The sequence below is a fragment of the Dromiciops gliroides genome, chromosome 2 (genome assembly GCF_019393635.1).
Source record: "Dromiciops gliroides isolate mDroGli1 chromosome 2, mDroGli1.pri, whole genome shotgun sequence".
In the NCBI taxonomy this organism is placed as follows: domain Eukaryota; kingdom Metazoa; phylum Chordata; class Mammalia; order Microbiotheria; family Microbiotheriidae; genus Dromiciops; species Dromiciops gliroides.
Window position 1 is genome coordinate 278,671,677 of NC_057862.1, and position 15,682 is coordinate 278,687,358.

The following is a 15,682-nucleotide window of genomic DNA, read 5'->3' on the forward strand; positions in this document are numbered from 1 at the left end:
TGTCATGTACCACATGGCAGAGTTTCAGTTCTGCCAGAGAAGCATTCACAGTTACCCTTTATTTTCATGTTTGTTTAAAAATATTATTTGGGTTCAGTTAAGTGTTCAATGAATTAGTGGAGTTCATCCCACTTAAGGTTCCTGGTTTGGTTCAGATAGCATTTAGCAATACTATACTTAAGCAAAGAATAAAAATGTGTTTGTTTGGTTCATTTTTGCGGGGCAATGAGGGTTAAATGACTTGCCCAGGGTCACACAGCCAGTAAGTGTCAAGTGTCTGAGGCCAGATTTGAACTCACGTCCTCCTGAATCCAGGGTCAGTGCTTTATCCATTGTGCCACCTAGCTGCCCCCAAGAATAAGAATTTAAAATAAAAGTCCTGTGAAAGCAGTTATAAAGTTGGAGTTTATCGGGCTAAAAGATGTAAGTGAATGGGAAACTAAAAGAAGAAAAATCTGAATGAATGAATGAATGAATGAGCCCTTATTATATTCAAAGGTCAGTGCTAAGTATACAAATAGAAAAGACAATCCATCTCAAGGAGCTCATATTCCAATAGGAGAGATAGCATATGAAAGGTTTAAGCTGCAAGTCAGATGGAAAAGCCCGGTTGATTCTCAAGGTATAATCACAAGGCAAATAGTAACGCCTACTCTTTAATGTCACTTTCACTGATAAAATATCAATTTCTGATGAACTATTTGACAGTTCTTAGGTAAAGAAGTTTCCTTTTGGGGCAGCTAGGTGGCGCTGTGGATAGAGCACCGGCCCTGGAGTCAGGAGGACCCAAGTTTGAATCTGACCTCAGACACTTAACCCCAATTCTCCCCCACCCATCCCACCCCAGAACTTTCCTTTCTGGGTTTCAGGAGCTATGGTTCTAGCACCTGCAGGAGCAGTTGCCAAGCTGCATTCTCAGAATGATGGCTATGGGGCACTTAGCTGGAAGCATTGCTACTACCAAGGGTCTTGGGCTCAGGATGATGGTATCATCTTCATTGTGGTCTGAAGGGAGATAATGGTCAAAGCAGTAGTGGTTTTACTTGACTGTCTCAGGGCTACTTCAGGTAGGCTGGCTTGTCTACCCTGTGTATGTGGCAGTTGGTTGGCAGGTGTTGGCGATGGCTTTGAGAGATGCACTGAAAGTAGTTGTTCAGTTGTTGCTGGTGGTGAAAAAGGTGGGCTCTATCTCGAAAATGATTTTCCCCTCAATTATGGTTGTGGGAGATGGCTTGGAAGAAGTTCTGGTAGTTTGGGACACACAACAATAGTTCTATTATCTCAACAAAAAATACTGTCAAGAAAATTTGGTCCAACGGTCTTACCATGTCTACAATCTCAAGAAAGAGCTAGTATGAAAATCTTCCTTTGTAAAAGCCCCCAGTTATCTCCAAACTCTATTACAAATAGAAGGGATTATTTGCTTACACTGTATCAGAAAATATACTAATATTACCAAGCAAAGGAGGTAGTTGAGATGTGACTTAACTTGGGGATAGACAGAACCTGACAGATGTTTTGGACTCTGCTCTGACTCTTTGATGACCAGTGAAAAATCCAGCTGTCTGGAATTAGTTATTTCTTAGAGACAAGGGGCCAAAATAGGCAACTACCCCCACATGATTCTATAACTGATTATTATTCATATGGAGATAAGCTTTGTTTCTTTTCTTAAATGTTTAAAGTATTTTTTATGCTTTTATGGACAAGGAATGAGGGAAAAGTCCTGAAAAATCAAAGTTTAAATATTTTACCAATATTCACACTTGAAAACCTTACTTCAGAAACCAAAATCCTGTATGTACCCCACCCCAAATGTGCAAAAACACTTACAAACATCTAACTTAAGAAATGGATCATAAATGAATCCTTGGCCCCAAGCCAAACTCCTTAAGTAGAAGCTGCTAAACAGCCAGTTTTTGGAGTTATACTGTTACTAGTGTATGCCTCTTCTTTAAATAGCACAGCCAATAATACATAATCCTGGTAGAACAGATTATTTTGCTTTTTCAAAAGTCAATTTACTCATGTTAAAAACTTGCAAACTTTAAAAGCATAATATCTAAGTAAATCAATAGAATTTTAACATTCCCTGCTCAATCACTGATATACCTCATATTTCTAAACAAGCACCCTCATAATTATCACTCAGTTCATATATTTATACTATATGAACAACCCTATAATTGCTGTGATAGTGAACCACATTCCTTACTGACCATCTTTGTTGTTGAAAGATAATTGGAGCAGATGTCACCAGTTATGACTAAAGTTGGAAGCTGCTATATTTCACTGACTGTTCTATTGTAAAATGTCAATATATGAAAAGGGTGTTTCTAAAATATCAGAAACAAAATTTAATACAAATCAGTTGAATAACTGATGTTTGAGCAAGCATTTTCTCCAAACAGAAGACATTTCATATTTATTATGTTAAATTATTTCATTTGTTTGGTTTCTTCCATTTTCAGTAGACTTTCATTAACAAAGGTTTCAGTGGAATTGGCCCTTTTCTGAAAGATATAGCAAAAGAATAAAATAGATAACTCCCTCACCTTGCCCAAGACCTTACCGTTGTTTGTCCTTCCTTCTGAAGAAGACCATAAGAGTGGGGTGATGTCATGACTTGCAGTGAATTGGATTTTAAGTGAGGGAAGGCTGTGCAAGGTCACCAACTTCACTCTCTCCTCCAAAGCAATCTATCTGGGTCCAGTGGCAAGATATATATCAAGATGACTGGAGATGGCCCCGGATATTTAAGGCAACTGGGGTTAAGTGACTTTCCCAGGGTCACACAGCTAGTGTCTGAGGTGAGATTTGAACTCAGGTCCTCCCAACTTCAGGTACCTGCCCTGCCCAAGACCTAAGTAAATACTAAATAATACTTGCAAAATGAGCTACTTACCTTCACTTTTTTTTTTTTGGTAAAATAATACTACTGAAAAGTAAAACATTATAAGACTAATAAGACAAATAGTTTAATCATTAAGTTTATAGTAGCCATTGGGAGTACATCCAATAAAGCAAAAATCAAAACTTGGCAGCAAAAATCAAAACTATGCCAATCCTTTCCCCAAAATGTACAAAGTTAGAATCTGTATCAAATTCTAAGCAGAACCATGCGGTAATAATTGCAAAGTTTTCCAACAGACATGTTAGTTCCACAGTAAGAATGCTCCCATAGCCCTGATACCCCTAATTCCCTCACCCTGTGCTCTAATATAATCTGTAAAGCCTCATTTGATTTAGATTTTTTAAAATTAAATTAATTTTAAACTCTTTTCTTATATTATCAACATTTTCTTATAATTATTTTGACAACTTAAGTGTTACAGCTTTGGGGAAATGAGGCTACAATTAGAGCAACTGATTTTTTTTTTTTTTGGTGAGGCAATTGGGGTTAAGTGACTTGCCCAGGGTCACACAGCTAGTAAGTGTCAAGTGTCTGAGGTCACATTTGAACTCAGGTCTTCCTGAATCCAGGACCAGTGCTCTATCTACTGTGCCACCTAGCTGCCCCGTAGAGCAACTAATTTTTAAAAACTAAACAAGTACAATTCAAAAAAGTCAGGTTTTTATTCTGTAATGTGAAACTTTTGTTTGTAATTTTAATACAAATTTCTATGGCTTAGAATGTCAAGAAAATTCATCTTGCAAAAGCATAGCTTTCCAAATATAGTCTTCTCTATCATCTGAGCTATGAGAGCACAGTATTGGATAATAAAAGTTATACACATATAAAAACATAGCATATATATTTCTATTTAGCTTTTTAATTTTTTTCAGATTACCATCATAATTATGTTTTTTCAGACATATAAAAAACTTGTATTCCTTTCACAAATACTAAATGACAAAGGAGGAAAAATGGTGGGACAAAGGGTATTAATAGGATTTAGAGTAATAGGCCTTAGAGATCACCTAATTCAACTTCATCACATTTTACAAAAAACAAAACTTTCACAACAGAGGGACCTGCCCAAAGTCAACAGCAGAGCTAAGATCTGAAATAAGGTTCTCTAAATTAATGCTTTACTAAACCTTGTCAATTTAAAAATAAACATACATAACCTTTACAAAATAGAGAATCAGAATTTGGCTTAAAATTAAGGCAACCTAGCATTTGTAGTCTAATTTACTATTACTCCAAATCAGGAAGTGAGGCTGAAGAAATGAATAAAAAAAAAGATTTTGGCCACTTAAGCATTCTAGATATCCCAAAATATAACCTAAAATGAGAAAATAGCTTCATAAAAACTAAGCAAAGAATCAAAGGAAAAGTGGACTTTTTCACAAGGACTATGTGAATACCTAGAAGAAATTAAGCAGGGGAAAAAAATGTTAAGGTATTCTCACAACAAAACAATGGGTCTAGAAAACAGGTTAAGAAGAATTTCAGAATCATATTCCCTGAAAACTATGGTTAAAAAATTTTAAGGCTTCGATACCATATTTCAAGAAATCATAAAAAATGCCTAGATATATTAGAATCAGAAGACAAATTGATAATAGAAAGAAACTGCAGATCACCCCTAAAGGAATAAACCCCTAAAGGAAAAGCCCCAGGAATGTAATGGCCAAAAAAAACAGAGAAGGCATCAGGTGAACCCCACTCTTAACTGGACTGAGGGCTGAACGAATAGACAGATACACATGTGATTTGTTGTGAAATACATCAAACTCAACAGGAAAATGGGTGGAAATAGAGAGGAAGAGCATTAAAAGTAAAATAAAAAGAAAGTGGAAAACAAAAGGGTGCCCATCAATTAGGGATTGAATAAATTGTGGCATATGAATGTAAAATTAATGCATTGTAAAAAAATAAACTCAGAATCTGGGGGATGATTTGTTGTAGGATAAAGGGAATAGAATCAAGTAAACAATTTCTACAAGGACAACAATGTAACAACTTTTAAGGACTTTTAAAAACTCTGATCAAAGCAATGATCGAGGACCTATGATGAAACATATTCCCTAAATCCCGACAAAGAGGTGATGGGGTCAAAGTGCAAAAAGACCATACATTTTTAAACACAGTAATTGTGTGGATTTGTTTTGCCTGACTATACTTAACTGCTATAAAGGTTTTGGTTTTGTTTTTCATTTGGGGGGGGATAGTTGGAGAGTGAATTAGCAATAGTGATGCCAAAAGAGTCATCGAAACAATTTTTAAAATGCACAGAACAGAAAACAGTTTAGAAAGAAGCAAAGAAAAGCAAGGCAATTTTGAAAGTAAGAAAATGAATTTATCATATACATTAAAAAAAGCATCACAAAATGGAGATTTCCTGGTTTCATGTACAATCTTATGTTCTGTTGTGCATAGGGAAATGCTCACTTTTTCTAGCATGTATGCTCAAAACAACAACAAAAAAATTAAAAACAAGAGAAAAGAATGAGGTTTATTGAAATACAGAGTATTTATGAGCAATATGCAAAAATTCATAAGCATTATGGATTTTGTAAAGCACAATAAAGACTAATACAGTTTACAAATTAACAAAAAGAGAAGAAAATTAAAACTTGGTTGCTAGAATCTCATTTCCTATAATGTAAACAAAAGCATGATAATGTTAGCATTACAAATGAGATGCAGACTGATGGTATAATCAAATAATTTGGTCTATCATTTGCATATCAAATTTCCTTTTAGAAATGCATAGGCACACACATACAAAAAGTCCCAAACTTCATAAGATGGTAAAAGAATCAGTTAAAAGTAAAACAATTAGTTCTTCTCAAAATGTCATTTACTGAACTTTTTTTAAAAAACATCTGCAAAACTGTTACTACCAGTTGCTATAACTAAAAAGTTTTTTATTAAGAATCCTTATGATTAAATCAAAGCACATTAACTTGATGGCCATTCAAAGGGGAAAACAGAGTCATATTTTTGCTTTACAGGGTGGTCAACATGGAATACTAGTTTTTTATAAGGCCTGTTTTTTTATTATTTTAGAGAGAACAGCCCTTCACAAACACTTATATGAATAACTTATTGGATCAAATCAGAGTCTTGACCATAATGAAGCACTAGTAAGAATATCAACTCAAATGAGTTCATTTTTCTAAGTCAATATAATTCTAGCTCTTTGGGATGTCAATGTGTCATCAAATGCTATTATTTCTCACCTTTTTATCACTCAAAGTTCTAGTATAGTGCCTAGTATGTTACATTGAAAGCAACAACAAAACAAAATTTAGGTTTCTTTAGAGCTGAATCTCTTCCTTTATCAACACCGACTACCCCGCCCCCCCAAAAAATACCCTCCCAAATACCACTTATGATTCAGTAAGGGTAGGGAAGAATGTAGAAGAGGGCAGGAGGGAGACTATATCACATTAACTGCATTTGTCAAAGTTCCTTTAATGAAAGTACCACATGAAAACATTTCATAATGATGGTCTCTGACATTAGGACTTTATTGACACTGCAATCTTCTCTGTAGAGACACAACTATATTTTGAGGGCTAATTTTCATTATGAAAAACTCTGCACCTTGCACTAAGCTGGGCCCAGATCCTCAGCCTTATTTTGTATAGCACAGGTAAATCAATAACCTTAATTAACACTGGCCATTCCCATCAAAACCTCACTCTTCAGCCTTACTTATAGGTAATGGCAGATGACTGTGCAGAGAGAGCAGACGACATAGGCTTGACTGTTTTGTCTCTTCTTTTTAAGTTTTAATTGTAGGGTTGTTAAAATTGAAAAAGTGGCTGGCCCTTGAAGAGAAAAATATACACATATCCTTTTTATATGAGATTAGCCCAGAACAGACAACAGTTACTGGGTTTTTGTTGTTTTTTGCATTGTGCCCTTGATAACCTCTGATAAAATTATTTTCAGATTTTTATTTCCAAGGATAATTTGTGAGGCACCTATTTTACCACTGCTTTAGGACAGTGTAATTCAAAAACTATATATTGGTAGATCCCAAGACCTATTCTCTAATCTGTATGTTTACCATGAAAAAGTTTTGTTTCTGACCCAATATAGTTTGCTTGTGTGATATCCCTCATTGTCTTATCAATAACAGTTCAATTCACCTAATTAATTCTGGTGAACTATTGGATTTTGGCAGTAGGGAGAAGTATATAGTGAGTAATAATATCAAGAGAGTCAAATGGTGCTTGAGCTGGATCTGAAGATGAGACAAACAGTACCTTAGATTCTAAAGTTGTCTTAACTGGTAATAAATATACTGTATGTAGCCCTAAGCCTTCTCTATATTCACCTAAAAAAATCTCTAGATTAACAGTTGAGAGATCTGCACTCAAAAAAAGTTGCTATAATACCACTTCTGGTCTTAAAACTGTAACCCTTCAAATTCAATTTACTGATAATTATGGTAACAATACTCAAATTCTCACCAAAGAGATAGGACTTGATCTCAGTTTAAAAGAGGAAATTCAAGTTGACCAAGTAATCAAAGTTTTAATATCCTGGGTTGTGATATACATATAATGCTTGCTATGTATATAGTCATTTAAAATTTTTCTTGTGGGTGACAAAGAAGCAAGGGGCTTCAGGGGCTGTTATGTAAACTAAATCCAAATTCAGAAGGGTAATAATATCCAGCAATTATTAAAGTTTATGAAAAGTTAAATCATTCCCTGACTAACTTTTAAAATAAGTTCAAACACTTAATCTGTTCAAACTGCCAAACTCAATATCTCCCCTGATCCAGTATCAAAACTGTAAAACACATTTATGTCATCATGAAAATGATCCACTGGCTCTCTTCTGTTATTAACTAAGCTTTACTGACTTCTACCATTAAAGTTTCCTCGAGTTGGTTCTCTGAGAGTGCCTCCCCCCCCCCCCCCGCCCCAAAAGAAAAGGCTAGGGCTATTTCCCAAGCAGAGTGAAAAAACTGAATTTAGGAAGATCCAGATGTCAAAAGGACTCAGGTATTGACTGTTAAGCATTCCTTTCATCCAGCCAAAGGTTCATCTCTAGCGTAACATGAAATTTTGTGTGGCTTATTTCAACCAAATTACAAACATCTGCTATCTACTAGTTGCAATTCACAAAAAGCAAATAAATATTGTTATTGATGCCGAAAAGAATCACATTCTCCATAAAAAAGGCACATTTCTTTCTTAAGATCAGTAAAGTATGAAATCAGGTATAGCATTTAAAAACCCCAAATTAGTATACCTGCATCCTTCCTACCTATAAAATGTCCATTTCATATACTTTATGAAAGCATTCAACAATGAAATTTCTGAGGATAGGTAACTAAATAAATTGCTTCAAAGGTATCCTTTCCTTCTCCCATAGTTATTCCACCCTTGAGAAAGTGACTGTTCTTTTAACCTGAAAATTATAGCAGCTCACAAGAAGCTCAGTTAACCAACAATGAAGGTTTAAAGTTTTAATCTCTCTCATCAAAAATTTTATATGGGCACTTACTAGCTGTGTGACCCTGGGCAAGTTACTTAATCCCAATTGCCTAAAAAAAAATGTTATTTGGGGGTGTTTAGCTGCCATTTATCTAGACAGTGAATTAGGAAGAGCTATTGCACAACTGCTAACAGTTCAATTTACATTCTTTGATGCGTAAACTCTTTAAAAACAATAACCTTAGAAACCACTGAAGATTCACTATGAAACACCATGAAACAACTATTTATTTGCCACAAAGTACATTTTTGAGAAAAGGCCTAATGTGACTCATACTCAGGGCTGAAATCAAGCACTTAACATCTATGCCATGACTACACATGTATGACATATATCAAATTGCCTACCTTCTCAATGAGGGGGGTGGGGAAGGAGGGAGAGAATTTGGAGCTCAGTTTTAAAAGGAAATATTAAAAAATTGTTTTTACATGTAATTGGGATACAATAAAATACTAAATTGGAAAAAATTAATGTTATCTATTACAACTGTGAGTGAAAAGGCATCTCGAGTTAAAGCTAGGAAACAAAAATCTTACAATTTGGTTGGGAAAAAAAACCCTTCTTGCAACTTAAGTTATGTGCTGTCATTTATGAATTGAAGTGTTTGTATTAAGACACAAGAAGGGGTAGCAAACAAGCTAATGATTAACAACTACATCCAAGTTGTTTGGGCGCTTTTTCAAAGGCTACACTAAAAATATTCACCCATAAAAGTGCAAAATAAAAAGATTATTCTTAACTAAATTACAATCCTTACAATGGTGGCTAAAGGCAACATAATCAAAGTGGACCAAAACTGTGACCTGTCATCCAGCTATATACAGTAGTGTTCATGACAGAACTAGAATATTGTCACATATTTGATACCACTAGCTGTAATAATTTTTTAAGCGTATTTCAAAATATACAATGAAGTCACATTATTGTGTAAGGCAAATGTTTAAAGGAAATAAATCTAAATTTTATGATGTTTCATCTATAAAAGTATAGTTTTGCTTTACTACTATTTACCTGAAAGCTAGAACAGTGAATGGCATTTCTTTAACTAAAACACAGTTTATATTTAAAAAAAAAAAAAAAAAGAAACACAACATGCCCTCTGAGTTCTCACACTGAGATATTTTTTGTTCATTTAAAAACTGAAATAAATGCATTTTCCAGTTTAAGATAAATGCAAAATCAAATAATTAACTTTACATATATGAAGGGTCACAATAATTGCTCTGTATCTTTCAGGCCATTTTTGAGACTTCAACTACCATTTTTATAATACAACCATGAGTAAAAACAAAAATGTCTTTTCATTACAAAATACAAATGTATTGGTCACAAGTAGGTAGAAAAAAGTAAGCTGTAATATCTGTTCTCCATGTAAGCTCACAGTATCCATATTAAAGGTTTCTCTAAAATTAAAATAAGGTCACTAAAATAGTAACTGAAGATAAGACTTCAGCACTATGAAACAGAAGATATGGGATTAAGAGGGGAGCCCATTTGAGTAAGTACTTTATCCAGCCACTGTAGAGGCCCATGAAGATGAATTTCAATCCAGCATGGAGTACTGGTAACATCTTGCCGGTGATATTCAGCTCCCCAGCCCTATAAAAATTAAGACATTTTTACATTAAATTACTCCTTTGACTGTTACAACATAGTATATTTTTGTTCAGATGTAATTTTAGCTTTCTGATATACAAAATGTACTTTTAAAAATCCTCCTATATAAGAGTGATAAAAATTATGTTATGAATCTAAACAAGTGACAATTATAAATCAATCATGAACATCTCATTGATTTTTTGGGGGGAGGCAGATAATTTCAATTATGTAGGGGACTCATGATGAGAAAATTCTATTTACTAATGCAAATCAGCAACACTTTGCAAATTAAAACCTTAGTTATAAGGTATTATTAAAAACTAGAATTTAAGCCTTCAATAAATTACTCCATGTGGAACGATGACTCACTAAAAGATGATCACTGCCCTTTAAGGGTAGAGGAAGGTATTTACTTAATTCAAATACAGAACATTTTAACCTGGAAAACCAGCTAATTGAAATAAATGTTTACTTCCTAGTTTCCCTAAGTTGTTCAGTTCTATCCACTTCTTTTTGTACATAGAGAAGTGATGACACATGTAAATTGGGGGTGAGGTAAAAAAATTAGCAGGCACATCAAAATTAATTTCCTAGTTATCTTCTGTCTTCCTATAAAATAAGGAAAACATCCTTGACTAATTCGCTTACTATTAAATAGAATAATACAAGCCATATGCATAGTAACAGGAACAATGGTCTGGTCAGCCTTCAGAAAAGGGAAGACCAAAGAAAAATGAAAGTATTTGGTCATTCTCCTCTGACTGTCCTCAGCATAATATAATATAAGCATTAGAGTATTTATGTGGTAATATGAAATGAGACCACTCTTTTCAGTTTTATTCATGAAATAATACTAATTTTAAAGAGCTTACGTATTCATTTGAAAGTTCTCGGAACTGTGTCACCTTTTGGAAACAGTATTCAGCTATTCAAAACAATTGTTAAGACAAAAGCCCACTTAGGTAATATATTAATATTAAAATTACTGACAGCAGATGGTCATTTTCCCACAGAGCTCCCAACTATACCCGGCTTCCTCAATGGTTACACTTAGAATTTCTCTTTATATTTTATAAATCTGGAGCAAGTTGACCAATTTGAGAATACTTTCTGCTGACATTTTAGAGACAAAGTCATTAGAACTTGCAGAAAACCAAAAATTGAGGGCCATAGCACCAAGTAGTAAATCAATTCAGGGCGAAGCCGAATCTACTTACCTTTACAAAGCTCATTCGAATCGTACACATTTTGGTGAGTTCATAGACTGCCTCAAATCCATGGTTGACAGACTGTGCCAAAAGCTGAGCAAACTCCTGATTGTTAAAAATCTTTAGGCTGCAGCCACTAGGAATCTTACAGACAGTGGTAGGATGAAAACCGTGATGAAAGTTGCAGTTTCTACTCTGTACAAATATGCTGCTGTCACTCAGGCATTCGGCATAGACTTCCCCTCCAACATAATAAAGATGAACCCCTTGCAAAGAAATCCATTAAAAATAAATATTTTAATAAATTTTGATTACTAAGATCACAAACACCATAATTTTTATTTGTGCAAGGTTTATATAACGTGTGCTAGGCAACCACTAGATGGCAGTCTTTTACCATTTATATAACAAGATGTGCTCTTTTGTTCTACTCAAATGACAACCATGTCAAGTTTCTATCTACTCTGCTATTTTTGCTTCTGGTATTTCCTTCTTCTCACCCTCAATAACCATTTGCCATCTTTGGAAAGAAGGAGAAGAAGGCCTTTAGTTGAGTCTTTTAATGTCAGGTGCTATAAAAACTACTCATAAAATAGAATTTAGCAAAGCATTTCCCAATTATTTTTGTCTAATGGGGAAAAAATGTTATGTAAGTTCAAGAATTTAAAGATATACTTACATAATTTAATTAAACAGATGTCCTAATTTGTTTGTGGTAGATGGATGTCAAAATCATTTCTCAAAGGTACATGAATGAAAGGGTATGTTTAGAAGGGCAAAGATGGCACAACATTTAAGAAATTGCTACATATAATCCACATGAGAATTATCTCAAGCTGATTCCAAGTTTCATTCCATAAGCACCTTTCTTAGTCAGGAGAAGAAAATGATGCATGGAGGTTTTTCTAATGTCTCAGTGAATTAGTAGAAATAGACATAAAAGTTCTTTTGTTATGAAATCAATTTTTCTCCCACAATTATTCTAATAAGAGTAATCAATTTATTTTATAACATATTGCTGGGTCCATTATCATAGCTAATATTTGAAACGAAAGAATATATTTTGCTTGGTCAAAGAACCCAGACATACATACATATCTTTCCATCATAAGCATTAAGAAAAAAGTCTAAAAAATAACCAAAACACCCAAAAGGGACATATAGAAAAATTTAGAGAAGCCCATTCTGGATATTCTTCTGTGGACCAACTCTTCTCAGACAAGAGGAATTTAAAAATAAGTTACCTCAATGCAAAACACTAAAAAGCTCTGAATATAAAGAAAAACTTACTGGTAAGGTAAGAGTGCAGGTCTCAAGTCAGGAAGACCAGGATTCAAATTCTACATGATGCTACTAGCTTTGTGACTTTAGTCCTCAGTTTCTCCCTTTAAAAAATGAAGGGATTAGATTCTATGACTTCTAAAGCCACTAGCTCCAAATCTATGAACCATAAACTGTTAAGGAAGCAGTTTAGACTTCACATTGAATGATCTGGGTCAAAATCCTGGCTCTGTTACTATTACCTACATGATTCTGGGCAAGTTATTTCTATTCTCTGGACCTCAATTTCGTCCACTGTAAAAAATGAAGGATAAGAACTAGACAGATGATCACAAAATTCCCAAGACATATTACCTTTTCCAATATGCCGCCTGGTATTTTCGATTGTTGAGTTACGATTAACATTTGACAACAGACCTAAGCAGAATCTACTTTTGTTGTTGGAAGGATCTGTAAACCCATCAACTAAAACACTTGTTGAAGATGCATGAAAAGCTTCTCCAACTCGATTGTTTAATTCGTAATAGACAATTGAACACCAGTGCTTGGGTTCTTCATAAGCAACAGGTTGGACATCTGTAAATGAATCATATATATAAGGAAATAATCATCTCAAAATTCAAATAGTTCTCTGGCAATTTTACTGTGGTTTCAATACATGAAAATGAAACTTTAAAAAGCTTTATTTTTAATATCGCTTCAAAATTTCCAAATTATCTCTTTGCCCCCACCACCTCAAGAAGGCAAAAAATATGACATGCATTATATGAAAAAAGGAAAATAAAGAGAAAAAATATGCTTCAATTTGAGTCCATCATTTCTCTCTCTGAAGGAAAATAGCATTTTTCATCATGAGTCCTTTGGAATAATTTGGATTATTAAATTGAGCAGAGTTGCTAAGTCTTTCATAGTTGAATATCTTTACAATATTGCTGTAACTGTGTAAGTTGTTCTATGGGTTCTGCTTACTTCACTTTGCATTAGTTCATATAAATATCCCCAAGTTTTTCTGAAATCATCTCCTTCATTATTTATTTCTTAGATTACAACAGTATTCCATCACTTTTATTCTATAACTTGTTCAACCATTCCCCAACTGATGGGCATGCCCTCAATTTCCAAATCTTTGCCACCACAAAAAAGGGCTGCTAAAATATTTTTGTACATACACCTCCTTTTCCTTTTATCCTTTTGGGATAGAATGGTATAATAAGTATTGCTGGGGCAAAGGGTATGCACAGTTTAATAGCGCTTTGGGCATAGTTCCAAATTGCTCTCCCGAATGGCTGGATCAGTTCACTAACAGTACAATGGTGTCCCTATTTTCCCACATTCCCCACTGTCATTGATCATTTTCCTTTCCTGATATCTTAGCCAATCTGATGGACATGAAATGGTACCTCACTTATTTTAATCTGCATTTCTCTAATTATTAGTGAGTGATGTAGAGCATTTTTCTCATATGGCTAGTGATGACTTGGATTTCTTCCTCTGAAAACTTTGTTTTCCTATCTTTTGACCATTTATCAATTGAAGATGAGACCTTTATCAGAGAAATTTGCTGTAAACATTTATTCCCAAGTTTACTGCTTTCTAATTTTAGCTGCACTGGTTTTATTTTGGGAATTTAATCAAAACTTTCTATTTTACCTCCTGTGAACCTCTCTTTTGTGTGTTCATTAACTTTTCCCTTATCCATAGATATGACAGGTAATTTTTCCCAAGCTCCCCCAGTTTGCTTATGATATAAACACTTTCTGTCTAAATCATGTACCCATTTTGAGCTTTTTTTTGGTATATGGTATGCAATTTTGGTCTATACATGGTTTCTGTCAGACCACTTTTCTACTTTTCCCAAGGTTTTATGAAATAGTAGTTCTGATCCCAGTAGCTTGGATCTTTGTGTTTATCAATTACTATGTCACTGTGTTCCATTTACTTCTGCATACTGTGTACCTAATCTGTTCCATTCTATTTCCTATCGAGTACCAAACTGTGACAATTACTGCTTTGTATTATAGTCTGAAATCTGGTACTTAGCAAGGATATAGGAAATAAATATAGTACAAATATTTCTAAATACCTAGGCATAAATTATAATTAATGACTTCTGCAGAAGTGCCAAATACAAATTCTATGTGAAGTATCAAATCTAAAATGTGGATATTCTGTGAAAATATCTGCCATTTCCATAATGTCTTGACTAAATGTAATATTTTCCCTCCATTATTTCATATTTAAAGGCTTTAAGCTACAACTTTCTAGACCTGAGTATTGTTAAAACTTTTTGCCGTAGGGGCAGATAGGTGGCACAGTGCCCTGGATTCAGGAGGACCTGAGTTCAAATCTAACCTCAGACATTTACTAGCTGTGTGGCCCTGGGCAAGTCACTTAACCCCAATTGCCTCACCAAAAAAACCCAAAACTTTTTGCCTTGATGCCAATTTTATGCATATAAATAAAAATTTAAAAGAGACAACTAAAAACTGACTAAAATAGGAACAAACAACTAAGACCAGGTTGGCCAAAGAGCAGAGCAGTTCTGAAGCCAAAGACAGTAAAACAGCTTTTCTCACACTGAAGCCAGGTTCCACTCTTTGCTCAGCTGACCATTTCTCAGGGCCTTCCATCTCCCCTACCTAACAGACAATTCAAGATGGCTAGTCATAGCCACTCACATTAGACAAAAACAGTAAGCACTGAGACACATAGTGTGTCACCAGAGATAGTCCGTGTGAGCAAGTAAACCAAAGAGAACTCTAAGTGGGTCCCAGAGTATGACATCCAGTCAGGTCCCTATTAAATTCAATCTGAATTCAATTTTGTGTGTGTGTGTGAGGCAATTGGGGTTAAGTGACTTCCCCAGGGTCACAAAGCTAGTAAGTATCAAGTGTCTGAGGCCAGATTTGAACTCAGGTCCTCCTGACTCCAGAGCCACTGTTCTATCCACTGCACCACCCATCTCCCCTCTGAATTCAATCTTAAACTTGCATGTAGAATCTTAGTGCCAAATTGAGGAATGTGATAGACCTATTGTCCTCTGCCCTTATCAAACTAAATGTGTAGTATTATATTTAGGTCTAGAAACCATATTTTAGGGGCAATACTGAAGTTAGAATATATATAAAAGTAACAAGACTGCGAAGTGACTAGAAATGATGCCACATGAGGATTAATTGAAGAA

At 34.6% G+C, this 15,682-nt stretch overlaps 1 protein-coding gene across 2 annotated transcripts in view; it reads right to left on the reverse strand.

Annotated features, from left to right (window-relative positions):
• Nucleotides 1-3,005: 3,005 nt before the first annotated feature.
• The window catches only part of SMAD5 (SMAD family member 5), a 63,728-nt gene continuing 51,051 nt past the window's right edge, over nt 3,006-15,682 (reverse strand). For both annotated transcript variants that reach the window (XM_043984343.1, XM_043984344.1), the window contains 3 exons: nt 12,853-13,074; nt 11,227-11,483; nt 3,006-10,009 (listed from right to left, as the gene is read on the reverse strand). In XM_043984343.1, coding sequence (XP_043840278.1) covers nt 9,866-10,009; nt 11,227-11,483; nt 12,853-13,074 — 623 coding nt within the window. In that variant the 3' untranslated portion in view covers nt 3,006-9,865. The remainder of the gene's footprint in view (nt 10,010-11,226; nt 11,484-12,852; nt 13,075-15,682) is intronic.